Genomic DNA, 21974 nt, shown 5'->3' on the forward strand with positions numbered 1-21974 from the left:
ATGTGTGTGGGACATCACTTTATGCTAACAGATTATGCTTTCCCAGTCATAACTATGTCACAAAGTCATTTAGTTGATTGGAAACTACTGTGTTCTTTTATGGATTAAACATTGTATAGAACGAAAAATAATTAAACAATGTAACCACGCAGATCATACTTAATGACAATTGCCTTGGTCTAATTTTAATACTACTTGACAAATGTGTGCATGTGAAACAGAATAAATCATGTTCTGTAGAATAATTCACATAAAACATTCAGGTCTGTTGCGAGTTAAACGTTAAGGCTTATTTTCTTTTTCTTTGTAGTGTACAAATAAATAAAACCAGTTACATAGGGTTGATGTAATACCACACGGTACATGAGCAAGAGGAGCTGTTTCTGTCATACAATCCCTTAACCTCTTCTGGACATAGGGGGCGTATGGATACGCCCTGCATCCCGAGTCCTTAAGGACCGAGGGCGTATCCATACGCCCGTGGGAATTCCGGCCCCCACCGCTAGCCGGTTGGGGACCGGAGCCGGATGCCTGCTGAAATCGTTCAGCAGGCATCCCGGCATATCGCCCAGGGGGGTCATTATGCCCCCCCATGTCGGCGATCGCCGCAGATCGCTGGACAATTCAGTCTCCAGTGACCCGGAATTACTGGCTGTTCGGGGCCGTCTCTGACGGCCAGAGTCTGCAGGGGTGAGGTGGCACTGGTGCCACCTCACGATCGCCCTGATTCGTCGGCCGGATTACCGGCCGACCAATCAGGGCGCCTGCTGCGGGTGTCACTCCCGCACCCGCTCCGCCCCTCTTCCGGAGGACGTGAGCGGGTGCGGGACGTGCACCCTGGGTGCTGGGGACCCCGATCCCCGGAGTCAATGTTGGGATCGGGGCCCCAGGAGCAGTGGCGGCGGCGGTGACGACGAGGGACTGACTCTCCGGCGTGGATCGTTGGAGGTGAGTGACAGCCTCCTGCTGTTGCTTAGCAACAGCTCCCTGCATGCAAAAAGGGCAGACCACCAAAACTCCCAGCATTCCCTTATGGGCATGCTGGGACTTATGGTTTTGCAACAGCTGGAGGCACATTTTTTCTATGGAAAAGTGTACCTTCAGCTGTTGTATAACTACAACTCCCAGCTTGCACAAACAGCTAAAGTGCATGCTGGGAGTTGTAGTGGTGCATCTGCTGGTTGCATAACTACAACTCCCAGCATGCCCGTTGGCTGTCGGTGACTGCTGAGAGTTGTAGTTTTGCAACAGCTGAAGGCACACTGGTTGTGAAACTCAGAGTTTTTTTTTACCTAACTCAGTGTTTCACGACCGGTGTGCCTCCAGCTGTTGCAAACTACAACTCTCAGCAGTCACCGTACACCATGCACCATACATGCTGGGAGTTGTAGTTTTGCAACAGCTGGAGGCACACTGGTTGTGAAACACTGAGTTAGGTCACAAACTCAGTGATACATAACCAGTGTGCCTACAGTTGTTGCAAAACTACAACTCTCAGCAGTCACCGACAGCCAACGGGCATGCTGGGAGTTGTAGTTATGCAACAGCTGGACGTCCCCCCCCCCAATGTGAACGTACAGGGTACACTCACATGGGCGGATTACAGTAAGTATCTGGCTGCAAGTTTGAGCTGCCGCAAACTTTCTGCTGCAGCTCAAACTGCCAGCGAGAAACTACTGTGAACCCCCGCCCGTGCGACTGTACCCTAAAAACACTACACTAACACAAAAAATAAAATAAAAAGTAAAAAACACTACGTATACACATACCCCTATACAACCCCCCTCCCCTCCCCAATAAAAATGAAAAACGTCTGGTACGCCACTGTTTCCAGAACGGAGCCTCCAGCTGTTGCAAAACAACTCCCAGTATTGTCGGACAGCCGTTGACTGTCCAGGCATGCTGGGAGTTTTGCAACAGCTGGAGGCACCCTGTTTGGGAATCACTGGCGTAGAATTCCCCTATGTCCACCCCTATGCAAGTCCCTAATTTAGGCCTCAAATGCGCATGGCGCTCTCACTTTGGAGCCCTGTCGTATTTCAAGGCAACAGTTTAGGGCCACATATGGGGTATCGCCGTACTCGGGAGAAATTGTGTTACAAATTTTGGGGGGTATTTTCTGCTTTTACCCTTTTTAAAACTGTAAAATTTTTGGGAAAACAAGCATTTTAGGTAAAAAAAAATTTTTTTTTTTTACATATGCAAAAGTCGTGAAACACCTGTGGGGTATAAAGGTTCACTTAACCCCTTGTTACGTTCCCCGAGGGGTCTAGTTTCCAAAATAATATGCCATGTGGGTTTTTTTTTGCTGTTCTGGCACCATAGGGGCTTCCTAAATGCGGCATGCCCCCAGAGCAAAATTTGCTTTCAAAAAGCCAAATGTGACTCCTTCTCTTCCGAGACCTGTAGTGCACCAGCAGAGCACTTTTCACCCCCATATAGGATGTTTTCTGAATCAGGAGAAATTGGGCTTCAAATTTTTTAGGGTTATTTTCTGCTATTACCCTTTTTAAAAAATTAAAAATTTTTGGGAAAACAAGCATTTTAGGTAATTTTTTTTTTTTACATTTGCAAAAGTCGTGAAACACCTGTGGGGTATTAAGGTTCACTTTATCCCATGTTACATTCCCCGAGGGGTCTAGTTTCCAAAATGGTATGCCATGTGGCACCATAAGGGCTTCCTAAAGGTGACATGCCCCCCAAAAACCATTTCAGAAAAACGTACTCTCCAAAATCCCCTTGTCGCTCCTTCCCTTCTGAGCCCTCTACTGCGCCCGCCGAACACTTTACATAGACATATGAGGTATGTGCTTACTCGAGAGAAATTGGGCTACAAATACAAGTAAAAATTTTGTCCTTTTACCCCTTGTAAAAATTTAAAAATTGGGTCTACAAGAACATGTAAGTGTAAAAAATGAAGATTGTGAATTTTCCCCTTCACTTTGCTGCTATTCCTGTGAAACACCTAAAGGGTTAAAACACTTACTGAATGTCATTTTGAATACTTTGGGGGGTGTAGTTTTTATAATGGGGTCATTTATGGGGTATTTCTAATATGAAGACCCTTCAAATCCACTTCAAACCTGAACTGGTCCCTGAAAAATACTGAGTTTGAAAATTTTGTGAAAAATCGGAAAATTGCAGCTGACCGTTGAAGCCCTCTGGTGTCTTCCAAAAGTAAAAACTCATCAATTTTATGATGCAAACATAAAGTAGACATATTGTATATGTGAACCAAAAAAAATGTATTCGTAATATGCATTTTCCTTACAAGCAGAGAGCTTCAAAGTTAGAAAAATGCAAAATTTTCTAATTTTTCATCAAATTTACGGATTTTTCACCAAGAAAGGATGCAAGTATCGACAAAAATTTACCACTATGTTAAAGTAGAATATGTCACGAAAAAACAATCTCGGAATCAGAATGATAACTAAAAGCATCCCAGAGTTATTAATGTTTAAAGTGACAGTGGTCAGATGTGCAAAAAACGCTCCGGTCCTTAAAGCTAAAATGGGCTCCGTCCTGAAGGGGTTAAAACCTATTGGGAAAGGGAGGGGGGGGGGGGGGGGGGTCATCCTGTGAAAATTAGTAGGTCTCGTCTTCAAGGTTCTACCTTTATTGCCCAAACTAGCCATATGGACATGATGAGCAATAATGCTGCCATGTATCATGATGCCTTCCTATCACTACTAGAAGTAATAATATATTTAAGAAGTCATATCATTTAGAAGTTCACAATGCAGTTTGTGCATCCATATGTGTAATGGCTTTTCATATAACCTTTGGCCATGCACATTATTGATCTTTAGGTTTCCAGCACAGTATTGATCGTTGAAGTTATATACAGCAAAATGTGAAACAAAAATAGAGAAACAGAAACATAGCCCATCCATCATTTGTATTTTGACCTACTTGCTTCTAAGCATAATTTCAAAAACAGGTTGTTAGTATACATTTTGATAAAAAAGTAAAAGTTCACTCGCCACATCAAGGTCACCTAGTCAGATTGGATCCCTAACCTAACACTGGCGTAGTGTCGGGCTGCAACCACTGCCTCAGAGACACCAAGCCCACAGGGGTATGACCCAGGGGCCAGACAACCCCACTGCTAACCGACCAAGCCCACAGCTGCGGACCACACCACCCCACAGACAAAGAATAACAGCAACAACGGTCACCACAGAACACCAACCACATCAGTGTGAACACCTACCATGTGCTCCCTGCCAGAGGGCTAGAAAAATGCTAGGAGGAAACGCCTGGGCCAAATGGGTGGAGTGCTGGCTATGAAAGAGGGGAAAGACTACAAATGTGAAACAAAAATAGAGAAACAGAAACATAGCCGCACATCCACCATTTGTATTTTATTCTACTTGCTTCTCAGCCTAATTTCAAAAACGAACTGCAAAATGTTACATGTGCAAGAAAAAAAAAAAAAAAAAAAAAAAAAAAACTTAAAATGAAACGGCAGGGGAAAGGGAGAGCACATACTTGTATGACTGAGAAAATAGCTTTTCAATGTCCAAGATGCCGAATAGTCAAGGTGGGAGATTTATCAAAATCTATGCAGGAGGAAAAGTGGACCAGTTGCTCATAGCAACCAATCAGATTGCTTCTTTCATTTTATAGAGGCCTTTTCACAAATGAAAGAAGCCATTCGATTGGTTGCTATGAGCAGCTGGTCAACTTTTACTCTGCAAAGGTTTTGATAAATTTCCCCCAAGGTCTTCTCCTGCCCTGCATTTCACCAATGATGGACACCTCTCCTCAGACTCTTCAAGAAGCTGAAACTTCCAGACTTCACTGAAAAAAAATGTATTCTTTCAGCAGAATCCGCTCGGACATGCATTGCTGTCTATGGACACGAGCGCCGACTGAGTAGGTACCTGACGTACGTGGAATGTACACCCAAAATTTTACGGACAGATAGGGAGAAAGGCTAAAAACCCTATTACAAAGGTGGAATATTTGTCAAATAAAGAAGCTAAAGGGCTGCACAATCCATTGATGATCGTGAGGTTCTTTAAACAAGCACCAATCTACAAGATCACCCCAAAATTAGCTCCTCAGACCTTCCAGTGAATATGCATGTTCAGCTCAGCCATGTTTATTTCAGTAGAGACAAGCCATTGTCAAACCCATCTGCTGTATAAACAATTGCTAGATCGTTACAATTGCTAATCATCCCGCCTAAGCCAGTGATTCGTTCAGCAGCAGTATGACACATTGGACCTGGGTTCTTCCTGGGCCCAGGGTGTCACGCTGCATCTCAGAAAAAGGATTACACTGGGGACCAGGGGATTGCTGGAGGTGAACACACGATGGGCATAGTACTTAAAATACATAAATGAATGACTAAGTAAATAAAACCTCGCACTGGAGGCGACTTTAGTACATACCTGTCAGACAGTAATGGAAATGCTTAAGAAGGATTCGTGCTAGTCTTGGGCTACATGGCCGTGTTGCAAGTCCACCATAGCGCTGCTGCTTCCTTTTGTGAGTTCCATCTCTCCAACTACAAGTCCCTGGATCCCTTGTTTGTGCAAGTTCACTTTTCTCCCTCGCACACATCATTATTCATGAAACTACAATTCCTTGCCCTGGGGAGAATGATCTCTTTCCCACCCAGCGGTCGCTCCACTCATTGAAACAGACAGGCCTTCTTTTCACTTGACCATTGACTAATTTTACAGGCTCTCTAGCACAGTCAAAAAGAAAATTCTAGAAAATCCCTTTAAAGATTGGAGAAAAAAAATGGATTCTAAATCAGGTAAACATACATTATAAATAGTGAGACCTAATTTACTACTAACAATATAAACAAAAAGGTGGAAAAAAAGGGAAAAAAAAATATTATGAGATGATGTAAATGACTCTGACCTTCCATCTGGCTTCAATTTGTCTCCACCTGCCATGTAATTTGACATTGTGAGCGCTAAAGAGAATTTCTGTGTTAATCTAACATTTCATTAACAAAACAGACCCCACCCCAGATTGATGTCTTCCAGATGGTGCATTACATGAGAGACAGTAAAGAATGAGATTAGGGCCGGATGTAACTGATCTTCTGTAGCACAGTAACCCACATTAATCTAAGCTTGATCTGCAGCAAAGAAAACAACTATGGCGAGACACAGGTGAAAAAAAGTCACATTTTATTTAACAAGGATTGACCAAAAATGGAAACAATACATATACAAAGTGTACAATCTAGAAAGATTTTCACATGAAAAGAAACTGCACTTTTAAAGGTGTATTCCAACTGAGGTACTGTACAGAACACACAGGCCCCTTATTTAGAGTCACTCTTTAAGTGACATAATAATAATAATAAAAATCTGAATTACGTTACAGGACAAAGTTTGGAATTTTAAATAGAATCGTAATATATCAATTGACTGACATCTATTGTATTTGAGCACATTCTCTATCCTTCTTAAATAGAAATGTATACTATATAATCAGAAGTACATATCACTTCAGATGAGAGCCACGCTCCTGCTTCTATATCAGGCTGTACACTAAGGAACAAAAGGTACAATTTTGAGAGCAAGACAAACAAATTCTTTAAATGCAGCAAATTATACAGTGTTTGGCGAATTCCTGTTAAAGGGTTTGCAGGAAGTTTACATTGAGAGCTCATGGTTAGAATAGGATATCAATGCACAATCAGTGGGAGTCTAACCATCACGCTGATCAGCTTGTTCAGCTTCCGGTCTTACTTTAGGAGCAGAGGCCATTTGACCACTACAGCTAATCAGCAAACTCGGCAGTCACGCTCTGTACTTCTGGCATCACGGCACCCAACATTGAATGGTGATGCCAGCGGTACAGAGTGTGAATGCCGAGGCTGCAGATTGGCTGCGGTGGTCATTCTGTCCCCACTCTTAAAAACTAGAGGCTGAATCCATTGGGACCTTTAATTTCTTTTTTTCTAAAAAACATTGATAAAAGAAGGCCTGTTTTTTTGGGCTGAAAAACCACACAGTTTCTGGGCCATTTTACATTCTAATAAAGTGTCAAAAACATAATTTGCACAGGACATGTCTCTTAAATCAAACTTTGAGCCCTACACAAAAAGGATATTCTTTGCTTTTCAGTCCCAACATATAAAAAAGCATAATGAAGTAAACCTATTATATACAACTTATATCCTTCCGGAGCATTGCATCTGACATTTTTATACAATAATTGTAATAAAAAGTGCAATTTTGGAGTATACAAGCCCATACTGGAGATTTTCTCTTACATCTGGACCAACAGCTTGCATCCACATCCTGTTAATTCCCAGTGTTACTTTCCTCAAACTCATAGCCATAACTGCTGCCACATGGAGATCTTCTCTAACAAACACAAATAGGATAAATTGACCTAGTTTTTTGTTTTATACGAGTGGTCTGTCTCTGGTGGAAGCAGCGGTCTTTGAGAATAAAGTTGAATCACAGGCCAAAAATCCAAGCCTAAAGTTCAAGGTAAAGCATGAAAAGACTAAAACTTGTCATCCTCCTTAGGACAGGTTTCTGAAAAAATCACTATGCTCAGGGGAGATTAGCGGGTAAAAGAACAATAGGATGACCAGCAAGATAGATGAAGACTGTCCTAGAAATGATAGAGCGTACGACATTGATAAACCTGAGGACAAAACACAGGGCATGTAAAAAATGGTCTGCCAGATAGTTGGCTTGGTTGCCCGTATATAAATAGACTTTTCAACCAACGTGTCAGTGTTAGCAGAATACAAGGTTCTCTCTTCTCTGTACTACTATTTAGTCACAATCCATAATATATATTAGAGATAGATATCTATCTATCTATATCTCTATCTATCTAGTGAGTATATCACATCCGTACTCGCTGTGTACTGTCCGTGTGTACTTACATTCTGGTTACCTTATAACAAGAGGCAGTGCAAATCCCAGGAGCTAGGTATCAATTTTGACTAGAAATCTCTTGCCAAGTCCTATGATTTTTGTACATTTTTTAATTTACTTTTATAAAAGCTGTGAATTGAAGTAATCTATTTTTTTTTTTTTTTGCCTGGCATCTAAAATCTACAGTTGTCTGTCTACTCCAGCTGCATAGTACCTTTTATACTATAAGAGTAAAGCTTGAATGATCCAAATACTCTAATTTCCATTAATGGATCATTATGTCTTTAATGTGTTCTTAAGACTGGGTGGGAATGTATAGAAAGTGGGTTTTAGTAGACATATGGCACATACTGTCCAGTCTGTAGACAATGCACTAAGTGACTGGCACTTCACCACGCCATATAACTTTAACAATATTCCAGGCTTCATATATGCATACTAGATGAACTTGGAAGAGGCAGGATTCTGGAGATTACTATTGCTGATGTAAAACAGTAAAAAAAAGGACAGATTGCACACAGTCCTGATCTACCATACACAAGCCCTAGGGAAACAACATCCATAACATACACAAATTACAGTAGTCACTTCATCTGACACAGGCAAACAATCATTTACGGACTAGTCCATGAAGATATCGGAAACGCTAGTTTACTGCACGGAACACTCATGCAGACCTGCAATTATTGTACTGGAAAAGATCACAAGTTAATAGAAGCCGATGGGGAGAGTCATTCATTGTGCAGTTACACTTTAGAAAGGAGTCCTGACTCGGGAGCACTTGCTTTAATAAGATTTTGGATTTCTTTGAACTTAGGATGGTCCTTATCTGCTACCAACTGCAAGAGAACAGCCTCACTTGTGGTGATTATAATCCCGTTCCTGGCGAGACGCTGCAAACAAGAAGAAAGTACTGCCATGAAAGAATGGAATGCATCATAGTTTTAGGACAAATATAGGGAATATAAATCTATACAAAAGCCAGACCTACATATAAGTCTCAGATAAATGACATCAGTATAGTAAAAAATTGATAGTAGCTGCATATGACATTATAGAAAATGCTGAGTATACTAGCAACATATGTTTTACCACTCAATACATTCCAGGTAATATTCCAGAAGATGCAATCCATACATCCACTGTGTATTACTTATCACACACAGGATAATTCCCAGAAGCAACAAACACAAACTACATATATAATAAAGCAGCATGTCAGAAAGATGACACATAGGGGTAAAAATCCCCTATCTTATCATCCATCTTTTAGGTCACTTTTCAAATAAAAACAGGACCTAGCTAGTCATTAATGTTCTGCATTACTGGACAGCGATGAATAAATATATTTGCAGGGATTATTCAGCCCTATTAAATAAAATAAATCCTTCCTTTTAGATAGGCCATCAATATTACACCGGTGGGGGTCCAGCCCCACTGATCAGCTTCCAGTCACTTGAATGGGCCAACACTGCCTATACTAAAACTATGACAATTGCAAGGACAAGAAAAAGTGCAAGCAAACATTGCAGTTGTGGCACTCAACCCTTTTAAACAGCTGGAGGAGCATTGGTGGAGGTGCCAGGAGTCAGATCCTCACTGAGCGAATATTGATGGCCTATCCGAAAAGTTTTAAATTCCAGAATGCCAAAATGGAAAAAGTAGTGGTTCTCAAAACCAAAATCTGCCTACTACTAAAGAGGTTACAGGGAACCTGTCAGCAGTGTCACCCGCACTATCCAGAATATACAAGTTAATAGTTTGGGTGATGCTGATACAAATGCAGTTTATCCTATAAAAATCCATACTGTTGTAATCCATAGAAAAGGAAATATGCAAATCAGCCTGAGGAACGGAGGCGGTCTTAATGATGCACTAGCAATCTAGCAAAGCTTCTCCCGCTTTTTTTGACGCAATAACTTTGCCCCCTTCAGGGACGTGATGTGGAAGAGGGATAAATTGTAGGAGCAAAATATGATACAGCATAAAGAACGCCTCCATTGCTCAGAAATGCTATGATTTTCCTTTCTAAGGATAACAGCAGAACGGCCTGTACGTTCAGGTTATTGCAGGTGATGCTGCTGGCAGATTCCCTTTAAATTGAGCATGTCCCCTTTCCCCGTTCATTTTAGCGTTTGATGGGGAGTCTGAACACCAAGACCCCCACCCATCAAAACTTTTTGGAAGTATCAGGTACACTTTAAATATCAAATATTATTACAATGTTCTTATATGATGTAAACAGAAATAGATCACATCTAAAGCATACATAATGTGGATTTTAAAGACTTTATAGCTAATACAACCTTGGTCCCATCTAATCCTCTAATTTTGTGCAATGACTTCATAGTGCAGAGTAAATGATGCATGGATTTTGCCCGCAGTGCCTGCCTTTCAGAGCCGTAAATGTCAGTGCAGGGTGTTTATTCAGAGAATTCTATTTGCCCTTTTGTCGTAATTTAATGGTTTAGCACAGACAGTAGCTGGGGGCAAAGACTGCAATTTAGCTGGGTCATTCAATGCACTAATGTTTCTACCCACTTCCACCCTGGTATATATCAACTAACAATCCACAATGGCACATTGCTCAGAGCCAGCTTTGACATCTAAAGGAATACACCATCTTTGAAAAATACCTCTCCAATATAACCGGATCACAAACTGAAGCAAACATAAATACCACAGCGCATGAGCGCATTCTCCAGTTGTAACCTACTTTTCAGTTTTAATAACCCCAATGGGAAGCCTGTAGAGAAAGCTATGTGGGTGAATGATGTGGACTTATTTATTAAATGAATGATATTAATACAAAGGAACTAGAAGAAAAAAAAAGGAACAGCTACAAGATAAGAACCTGCTGCGGAAATGGAAAACCTTTGTTCCTGAAAAAGTCACCGCAGTCTGAGTAATTAAATGTAGGATCCTAAAGCAGATCTGTCATGTACAATATGCTGTCCTAGTTATGCTTCATACAGGTTTGCTGTGTCGCTGTGCCAAATGGCACAAAAACAAAAGTCAGTTATTCAAAAGGGACGTTTATCATGAGGGAACCCTGAACTACGGTAATGTGTAGAGAGCTAAAAATAACTTTCCTTCCCCATATTAGGGTAGGAAAGCAAGGTATACATTAGCATTGTCAAAGCCAGGGTATACATTAGCATTGTGGGCTTGAAACTTCATTGAGGGAATGAAAGTTTAAAGGGTACCTCTCATCAAAAAAACTTTTGATATATTATAGAATAATGTATGCAGAATAACTTTACAATTGCATGTTATTAAAAAATATGCTTCTTTCTATTTAATTTTCCACTTTGAAGAAATGACCACTAGGGGTCTCCCTACCAGTCCTGGCAGCAAGCATTTCAGACTCATGCTGAAGTCCTAAACACTACAAGCTGCCAGTCTGCTTTGTTCACAAAGGAGAACACTCAGAGCTGCCAGCCTGCTTTGTTCACAGCCTGTTTGGCTGTGAACAAAGCAGGCTGGCAGCTCTGAGTGTTTAGGACTCCAGCATGAGTCAGAAATGCTTGCTGACAGGACTGATCGGGAAAAATACAATAGAAAGAAGCATATTTTTCATTAACATGCTATTGGAAAGTTATTCAACATTCATTAATCTAAAATATATCAAAAGTTTATTTGATGAGAGGTACCCTTTAAAGATCAAAACATATGTGGAATTTCTGTGTTTTTTAATCTAGCAGGGTATTACAGTTGGGAAGAGGTTTTTATCATGGCAGATTATCTTTCCTATCACACTTAAAGTGATATAGCGGACTCATGCTGATGAGACTGATGTATCTATCTACTCCCCAAACTCCTAATTGACAGCAGCATAGAGACAGTGGCCCTTATTTGCTCAGAGTGGAGTGAAGATTTTTTTGTGGGTTTTAATTCCCTACAATTTATTTTCACGGTATTTAGTAAGGTTTTCCTACATTTTCCACTTTCCCTACACTTTTTATTTTTTTAACACCTGCTCTGATCTGTGGGGTTTTCCTCAGTTCAAATCCACCACATTTTATGTGGAAACCTTAGTAAATATGTTGGGATTTTGTGAAAATGTTGTGAACACGCCCCTTTTTGGAGACCACTCCCCCTTTCCCTGATGGGTTTTCTTAGCAAAATGGAGAGTTAGTAAGGGTTTTTTCAATTCTGGTGCAAAATCTGGCACAGAGAGAATTTCTGGCGCAATGCAACAGAATCTGGCGCACAACCCGACAAAACATGTCGGGTTTACAATAGTAAATGAGGGCCATAGTGGACCTATATATGAAGGGGTTGTCCAGCGAAAGAAACAGCCTGTGAGTGTCAAAAAGTATAATACAGCAGCTTACTAATATTTTATTTGCCATAGAACACGAAGTCCCTGCTCTCCACTCCTTTCTGCTCCAAACGAGACCAGTTAACCCCTTAAGGACCACAGGTTTTTCCGTTTTTTGTACTTTCGTTTTTTCCTCCTTTTAAAAATCATAACCCTTTAAATTTTGCACCTAAAAATCCATATGATGGCTTATATTCTGTGCCACCAATTCTACTTTGCAGTGTCACTTTACCAAAAAAACTACGCCAAAACGAAAAAAAAAAATTATTGTGCGAAGAAATTGAAGAAAAAAAAAACTTAATTTTGTAACTTTTGGGGGCTTCCGTTTTTACGCAGTAAATTTTTTCAGTAAAAATGACATCTTATCTTTATTCTGTAGAACCATACGATTAAAATGATACCCTACTTATATAGGTTTGATTTTGTCGTACTTCTGAAAAAAATCATAACTACCGTACATGCAGGAAAATTTATACGTTTAAAATTGTCATCTTCTGACCCCTATGACTTTTTTATTTTACCGCGTATGGGGTGGTATGAGGGCTCATTTTTTGCGCCGTGAAGTTTTTAGCGATACCATTTTTGCATTGATCGGACTTTTTGATCGTTTTTTATTCATTTTTTCATAATATAAAAAAAAAAAGAAATATACGTTATTTTGGACTTAAGATTTTTTTTGTGCGTACGCCATTGACCGTGCGGTTTAATTAATAATATATTTTTATAGTTCGGACATTTCCGCACGCGACGATACCACATATGTTTATATTTATTTACTTTTTTTTATAGGGGTGATTTGGACTTTTATTAGGGAAAGGGTTAAATCACATTAACTTTACTTTTTTTTTTGCAGGGTTATAGCTCCCATAGGGTTATAACACTGCACACGCTGATCTTTTACACTGATCACTGCAAAGCGATAGCTTTGCATTGATCAGTGTTATTGGCGGTCGATTGCCTGCATCTCAGGCTTGGAGCAATCAATAGCCGAACGGATGCGCCCGAGGAAGGTAAGAGGACTTCCACTCACGTCCTAGCTGATCTGGACACCACATTTTCACTGCAGTGGTCCCGATCAGCCCCACTGAGCAGCCACATCTAAAGGGTTAATAGCACGCGGCACAGTGATCGCTGCCACGCTCTATTAGTCCCGGGTCCCGGCTTCAGTTACATGCCGGGACCGACCCGATATTACACGGGGTCACCGCGGGAGCCGGCAAAGGACGTAAATATACATCCTTGGTCGTTATGGGGTTAAGTGAAGGGAGTAGCTCATATTACTGCTCATTAGAATGATAAATTGACTTCAATGAGTAGCAAAACAATACTAATTTGCAGCAAAATTGCGGGTCGTACAATTCATGATTCGAGTACAGAACACCGGCCCACAGAATGTAAGAAGCATAGCATTGGCCATTATTAAACAGTGAAGAAAGCACTGCTGTTTACTGTACAGGTGTTACCTACATGGTGTTACCCCCACAAGAGGTGAAGCTCCTGAGCTTGGAATGTGGTTATACAGCTACAGACCCAGCTTTGTCCAAGCAGGAGATATACATTGTATGCCTCCTGCCCATTCAGCCAGAAAGGAGTTAAGTGTTAGTGCTGTTAAACTGCCACTTAACTCCTTTGGGAACAGACAGAAAACAGCAATCTAGATATATTAAACAATTACCCCTTCCCCTGGCTGTGTGATCGGTGTAACCTTTATCATTTCTGCAGCCTCTAAAAATCACCCAATTGTCTCTAGAGGCTGCAATGCAGAAGATATCAGCTCCGATACAGCCAAGAGCAGCGAGGGGGTTATTTTTTTTTATTTTATTTTTTTTAAGAAACATAGGTTAAAAACACAATGTATGGGGGGGGGTGGGGGCAGCCTTTCAGTACTTTCAAGACACGTCTCATGCAGTTGTGGGTGGGATCTGAACTTGGAAAGAGTACACTATATTAACTAACATTTTTATTTATTATTTGTTTTTAGATACCCATACCCACAGTACTATGTTTATTACCAACAGGTATTTGTCCCCCAATAAAATGGTCAATGAGGAGTCCGTTTATTACAATATTTTTTCTCTTCCAGGGGTACTGGAAGAGCTGAATACAGTCAGGCCCAGAGTGGGGGGGAAAAATGCTCCAGGTCTGGGGAAGTTGCATGCTGGTATTATTAGTTCCTTAACAACACATGATACATGTATGTTGTGTCAGATAAGGGACTTTAAAGCTTGCTTCAAAGATGGCGAGAAATGGCTGCTGTCAGCAGCAGCAACTCCCTGCTAAGGCGCAGTTTCCCAGCACTAACCCTTTATACACCACTAGCAATTTTTGTGGAAAACTGCCACTGCAGTTTTTGAGCCGAACCAAGAAGTGGATCCATAAGGAAGGAGCAGTAGAAGCCCTTTCTTCATTTTTTCCATTCCGTTTGAATACATGTCTTTGAATATACGTACACCTTTGAATATACATCTTTGGCTCAAAATAACAGCAATGGAAGTTATCCAAAAAATGCCTGATAAAAAATAAAAATAAAATAAACTGTGTGGAAACCTAGCCTTAAGGTGTTAAGAAACAAACAAAACATAGTTAATACAAAGAACTGTATTCCTACCTCTAAGGCAAACATTCTATCCATCATGCTTCTTGATGAAGATGCATCTGCTACAATATGAACTTCTACTCCACGGCCAATCAGATCCAGCGCTGTTTGTTGAACGCATACATGTGTCTAAAGCACAAAAAAGTTACTATATTTTTTGACTACTCACAGAAAGTGTGTGATATTAAAGTCATTATTCTAAGTGGTTTTAAGAGAGAGAGAGAGGGAAAAAAAATCAAACTTTAAAAAAAATAATGTGATGTATTTTTACTAAAAGTTTATTCTGTCTAAGTATTAGTAAATCTGCCTGATTGAATTACAAAATAAATGTGGAGCTATTTCAGCTCTAAAACGTTTCAGAACTAAGAATGCAGTAATTCAGGATCAATACAAGATAAAAAGCGCAATGTATTGTTTCTACCTTTAACTAAGAACAAGTAGTATTTCAAGCTTCTGCAAACCGCAGATCGCTAACTTTCGGTGACAGGTACACCATACCTGTATGGTGTATCTCCGGCTCTCCCTTGGGAGAGATTAATGGAGGGGGCGTGACGACTGCAGCTTATTGGGTTGATAGACATTCTCTTTTCACAGAGCGGGGATCGCTCCGTGCACAAGAAGAGCTGGGAGTGGATCTCCAAAGGGGGGGGGGGATGGGGGGGCAGAGAGGAGAAGACAGGAAAGAGGATAATTTGTGGACTGATGGGGGACAGCTGCACCATTTATTCTCTAACATTATCACTTTTGTCAAGCACAGTGCCTAACAACGTTCAGAAGGCTTGCAGAGAATAAATAGAGCCTTACTCTAGTCAGGTGACAGTACTGGGTACCACAGGGGGCAGTAGTGGGTCACATCTTTTCAATATTTATATCAATGAGGGATTACAGAGTAGAATTTCTATATTTACAGATGACACTAAACTGGGTAAGGCGATCACCACAGAGGAGGATACATCATCAAGATTGGGGTTTTTCAGTTTGAAGAAAAGACGTCTTAAGGGTGATTTGATCACACTGTACAAATATATAAATGGGCAGTACAGTGATCCTTCTAGTGATCTTTTTATGCCTAGGCTGGTAACCATGACAAGGGGGCATCCTCTGTGTGTAGAGGAAAGAAGGTTTTGCCATCATCACAGACAGAGATTCTTTACTGTAACAGGAAACTATGGAACTTTCTGCCACATTAAATTGTGATGTCTGACTCAAACAAGTTCCAGGGGGCCTGGATGTTTTTTTATTTAATTTTTTTGGAAAAATGTATTACAGGTTATGGATACTAGATTCATGGGGATAGAACGTTGATCCATGGAATTATTCTTATGCCATATTGGGGTCCGAAAGGAATTTTCCCTCTGTCTTGGGTCAATTGGCATCAGCCTCATAGAGACTAGTCTAACAAACTATGTTGTTAAAGCCATGCGTGCACGGACCGCTCCCTTCATTCAAAGCTCTAATTGTATAGGCTTTCTGGGTTTTATGAGTCAGACCCCACAATCCACAAGATATCCTTTCTCCTATGGAGAGGGGACAACTAAATGAAATGAGAAAAGCCCTTGGTTAAATGTTAGCTAACTGAATAGATAAATAGCAAGCTTTTAAGACTACTTGGGTCTCTTTATCATGCTTGAAGAAGAGACCTACTGTAGTTAGTTTCAAAAGCTTGCTATTTTTTTATATAACCATTAAAAACTAATGATTCTACATTTTTTACCTTTTCTATCTACTAGCCAAATACAAAGATATCCAATCCTCTAAAAAGAATGTTTAGGGCCATGTGATTTGTTCAATAAATCAGTAAGCATAACCAATTTACTTAGATGCGAAAGGTAAGGATGTAGTTCACTGAGACTTATTCTCACCTAAACCATTCTAAAGACCACAATGGGAGTTACTATTGAGCAAAACTTACCTCAACTCCAAACAGTACAACACTACGAACTCCAGGAATTTCAGCTAGCGCTGCCTCCACTTCTGGTAAAACCATAGAGAATTTAGTTTTTGGCAGCACAAGCTTCACTCCTGTTAGATCAAGTTCTTGCACAGTGCTCCCTAGTCCTTTAGGATACTGTTCTGTGACAATCACCGGTATTCCTAATATACGTGCACCTTGTAGCTAAAATAGAAAAATAGGAAAAGAAAATATCAAGTCAAAGAAACTACAGATGATAAAATAAAGCAGAACAGTAAAGTAATACTCCCTTATCCAATCCCCTCCTGCTCTCATGCTATCTGATCTTCCCCAATCCCCATCTATCTGGATCCTGTAATATTATGTAGTCTTGATATGTGACAGCTGGAGCCAGTCACATTATCTTTGAACAGAGATTGACAAAAGATAAGCAAGCATCGCCATGGCAGGAACATGGAATTGGTAGGTATCATTTATTTTGTTATTTTATACCATTCATTGTCAATAGTTTGTAAACAATTTCAAGGAACAACAACAACAACTCTCTCTCATATTAGAGAGATATATATATATATATATATATATATATATATATATATATATATATATATATATATATATATATATATATATATATATATATCTCATCTCTCTCTCTATCTATATCATATATATGAAAATTAGAGCTGTGCAGCATATGATGATACAAATTCAGTTGAATTGTGGCATTTTTGCTACAACCAGAGGCCTTATTCAGACCACTTTTTGAAATAAAGCCTGACTATACACATTTCTATAACATATGTCAGCACCAGAATCACAAGACTTACCAATCTTTGCCCTACACTTATAATATCTCCAAAATACTTGATAGCTGGTCTAAACCGCTCTTGCATGTCACAACAGAAAAACACAGTACTAGCAGGAGTAAGGTTCCCAAGTGTTGTCAGCTGCCAAGACAAAACACAAGAAAAAGTCAGCATCGGAGTTGCATAAACAGAGTAGCAGCACAAGCTATAGTGTTATGTAACTTCAAAAGTTATGCATTTAAAAATACATCATTTATTATTATTATTATTATTATTATTGTTAATACTATTACTAATAATAAGCATGAAGCAGAAACCCTACAGCTTTAGGCATTCTATCAAGTCATTAAAGAGAAACTGACCGCTTGCTCACCCGCACTAAACCCGATATATTGGATTACATTGTGGATGAATTGCTTTAAAAAGAGGGGCTACTCACATTTATACGGGAGCAGGCCGGACAAGGAATATTGATGAGGCAGAGGAGCTCGGCAAGCCAGCTCCCCGCCTCCATTGTGCAAAGCTATGCAAAATATAAACGGCTATAACTCTTTAAGTGCTTTGGCAATAAATGTAAGTATTTCCACTTTTTAAAGCTGTTCACCTGCACAATAACCTAATATATTGGGTTTAGCGCAGGTGAAAAAGCTGTTAGTTTCTCTTCAAGTAAAGAAGGTCTAACCCAATGTTACATTTGTAACTTTTTTTTGTTACTTTTCCTAAATCATTACATCAATAAATCCTGAAATACTATCATTGTTACACTCTCTCTTAACACAGGCTGACACTATCTGTTCTATAGCAATTTTTTTTTTTAAGTTATCACATTATTAGCCAGAATAACGACATAACACAATTATAAAACTGAAAGCAAAGAATCCACCAATTATGACAGGTGATTTGTAATGCTTACCTCCTCACAAATCTACCATTTTAGGTTAACCGATCATTATCTCACTCCTTCATTTGTGATGGCTACTCCCATAACCTTCTACAAAAGATTCCCAATCAGTGTCTGAGACATAACTGGAACTAATGCTGATGTCTAGGGAATGCTACCTGCAAAGGTGGTTTCATATTTCATACTAATTATATATATAGTAGTTGTTAGGAGTAGCCGTATTAGTCCAGTGATGCAAAAAGCAAAATCATCGGTAGTTGCAGTATCTTGTAATACCTTTTTTATTGGACTAACAAGATTATGTAGAGACAAGCTTTCGGGATTCCTCCCTTTATCAAGTCATAAGCATTTATGAGCTCACAAGGAGAAAAAACATGTTCTATCTCACAAAATATGCAGGGGTTAAAACAACATATGTGGAGAATGGACATTAAGTTGGGCCATAAATTGTATTGCAATTGATTCATTAACCCCTTCACGACGAGCGACGTACATGTACGGCGCCGCGAAGTGTCACTTGGCGCGCGGCGACGTACATGTACGTCGCGGGGTTCCGGGAGCGCCGCGTCACCGGTAGCGGTGATCGGGCCGGGATGACTGCTGTTATCTAACAGCAGGCATCCCGGCACATCGCCGAGGGGGGTCCTGAGACCCCCCCCATGACCGCGATGCGCGCAAATCGCAGGTCAATTCAGACCTGCGATCTGCGCGATTCCGGGTCATACGGGTCACTGGTGACCCGGAAAATAAGAGGGATCGTAGGTGTCCGAGACACCCTCGATCCCCCTAAAGGGATAGGAGTTTGGTGGCAGGGGTGCCACCCCTCCTATCCCTGCTATTGGTCGGCCGAGCGACCGACCGATAGCAGACCGGGGGAGGGGGGGGGGGGTTAAAGTTCGGTTCCCCCGCTTTGCCCACCTGTCGGTGTCCGGGCAAAACGGGGGAACCGTTCAGGGAAGGTCGGCGCCGAAGGTCCCTACCTGGATCCCGGATCGCGATCCTCCATGCGGGGATCCCCCACGTGCGGCGGCGGCTTCCGGGTCCTGCTAGGTGAGTTGTTGCCTAGCAACATCCGGAGGGCCACAGTTTACAGTGGTCTCTAAACCGTGGCCCTCCAGATGTTGCAAAACTACAACTCCCAGCATGCCCAGACAGCAGTTTGCTGTGTGGGCATGCTGGGACTTGAAGTTTTGCAATATTTAGAGGGGTTCAGGTTGTAGATCACTAAGTGGTCTCAAACTGTAGCCCTCCAGATGTTGCAAAACTACAACTCTCAGCATGCCCAGACAGCAGTTTGCTGTCTGGGCATGCTGAGAGTTGTAGTTTTGCAACATCTGGAGGGCCACAGTTTTGAGACCACTGGACAGTGATTTACAACTTGAACCCCTCTAAATCTTGCAAAACTACAACTCCCAGCATTCAGGAACAGCATAAGGCTGTCTTGGCATGCTGGGAGTTGTACTTGCGTGCCTCCAGCCATTGCATAACTACATCTCCCAGCATGCCCTTCCGTAATCAGTACATGCTGGGAGTTGCAGTTTTGCAACAGCTGGAGGCACACTGGTTGGAAAATACTGAGTTAGGTCATAGAACCTAACTCAAGGTTTTCCAGCCAGTGTGCCTCCAGCTGTTGCAAAACTACAACTCCCAGCATGCATGGTCTGTCAGTGCATGCTGGGAGTTGTAGTTTTGACCCCCCTCTCGTGTGAATGTACAGGCTACATTCACACTGGCAGCAGATTACAGCGAGTTCCCCGCTACAAATTTGAGCTGCGGCAAATTTTCCGCCGCAGCTCAAACTCCTAGCGGGATACTCAGTGTAATCTACCGCCAGTGTGAATGTAACCTAAAAACACTACACTACACTAACATAAAATAAAGAGTAAAACACTACATATACACACGTACACTGCCCCCCCACCACCCTCCTCCCCAATAAAAATGAAAAACGTATTGTATGGCAGTGTTTCTAAGATGGAGCCTCCAGCTGTTGCAAAACAAAAACTCCCAGCATTTCTGGACAGCAATTGACTGTCCAAGCATGCTGGGAGTTTAGCAACAGCTGGAGGCACCCTGTTTGGGAATCACTGGCATAGAATACCCCTATGTCCACCCCTATGCAAGTCCCTAATTCAGGCCTCAAATGCACATGGCGCTCTCACTTTGGAGCCCTGTCGTATTTCAAGGCAACAGAATAGGGTCACATATGGGGTATCGCCGTACTCGGGAGAAATTGCCTAACAAATTTTGGGGGGCTTTTTCTCCTTTTACCCCTTATGAAAAGGAACAGTTGGGGTCTACACCAGCATGTTAGTGTAAAAAAATAAAAAAATTTACACTAACATGCTGGTGTTGCCCTATACTTTTCATTTTCACAAGAGGTAAAAGGGAAAAACGCCCCCCAAAATTTGTAACGCAATTTCTCCCGAGTACGGAGATACCCCATATGTGGGCGCAAAGTGCTCTGGGGGCGCACAACAAGGCCCAGAAGGGAGAGTGGGCCATGTACATTTGAGGTGATTTGCACAGAGGTGGCTGATTGTTACAGCGGTTCTGACAAACGCAAAAAAAAAAACACACACCCACATGTGACCCCATTTTGAAAACTACACCCCTCAGGGAATGTAATAAGGGGTGCAGTGAGAATTTACACCCCACAGGTGTCTGACGGATCTTTGGAACAGTGGTCCGTGAAAATGAAAAATTTTGCACAGCCCACTGTTCCAAAGATCTGTCAGACACCAGTGGGGGGTAAATGCTCACTGTACCCCTCATTACATTCTGTGAGGGGTCTAGTTTCCAAAATGGTATGCCATGTGGGGGTTATTTTGCTGTTCTGGCACCATAGGGGCTTCCTAAACGCGACATGCCCCCCGAGCAAAATTTGCTCTCAAAAAGCCAAATATGACGCCTTCCCTTCTGAGCATTGCAGTTCGCCCGCAGTGCACTTCAGGTCCACTTATGGGGTACCTCCATACTCAGAAGAGATGGGGTTACAAATTTTGGGGGGTCTTTTCTCTATTAACCCTTGCAAAAATGTGAAATTTGGGGGGAAACCCACATTTTAGTGAAATTTTTTTTTTTTTTTACATATGCAAAAGTCGTGAAACACCTGTGGGGTATTAAGGCTCACTTTATCCCTTGTTACGTTCCTCAAGGGGTCTAGTTTCCAAAATAGTATGCCATGTGTTTTTTTTTTTTGCTGTTCTGGCACCATAGGGGCTTCCTAAATGCGACATGCACCCAAAAACCATTTCAGAAACACGTACTCTCTAAAATCCCCTTGTCGCTCCTTCGCTTCTGAGCCCTCTACTGCGCCCACCGAACACTTTACATAGACATATGAGGTATGTGCTTACTCGAGAGAAATTGGGCTACAAATATAAGTATACATTTTCTTCTTTTACCCCTTGTAAAAATTCAAAAATTGGGTCTACAAGAACATGCGAGTGTAAAAAATGACGATTTTGAATTTTCTCCTTCACTTTGCTGCTTTTCCTGTGAAACACCTAAAGGGTTAAAACATTTAATGAATGTCATTTTGAATACTTTGGGGGGTGC

General features: G+C 41.2%; 1 protein-coding gene across 3 annotated transcripts in view; it reads right to left on the reverse strand.

Moving 5' to 3' along the window:
• Positions 1–6144: 6144 nt before the first annotated feature.
• The window catches only part of ISOC1 (isochorismatase domain containing 1), a 31667-nt gene continuing 15837 nt past the window's right edge, over positions 6145–21974 (reverse strand). For all 3 annotated transcript variants that reach the window (XM_056537293.1, XM_056537292.1, XM_056537294.1), the window contains exons 3-6: positions 17534–17653; positions 16704–16907; positions 14804–14920; positions 6145–8764 (exon numbers count right to left, since the gene is read on the reverse strand). In XM_056537293.1, the coding sequence (XP_056393268.1) occupies positions 8618–8764; positions 14804–14920; positions 16704–16907; positions 17534–17653 (588 nt within the window). In that variant the 3' untranslated portion in view covers positions 6145–8617. The remainder of the gene's footprint in view (positions 8765–14803; positions 14921–16703; positions 16908–17533; positions 17654–21974) is intronic.

This window comes from Hyla sarda, chromosome 1, assembly GCF_029499605.1.
Source record: "Hyla sarda isolate aHylSar1 chromosome 1, aHylSar1.hap1, whole genome shotgun sequence".
NCBI lineage: Eukaryota > Metazoa > Chordata > Amphibia > Anura > Hylidae > Hyla > Hyla sarda.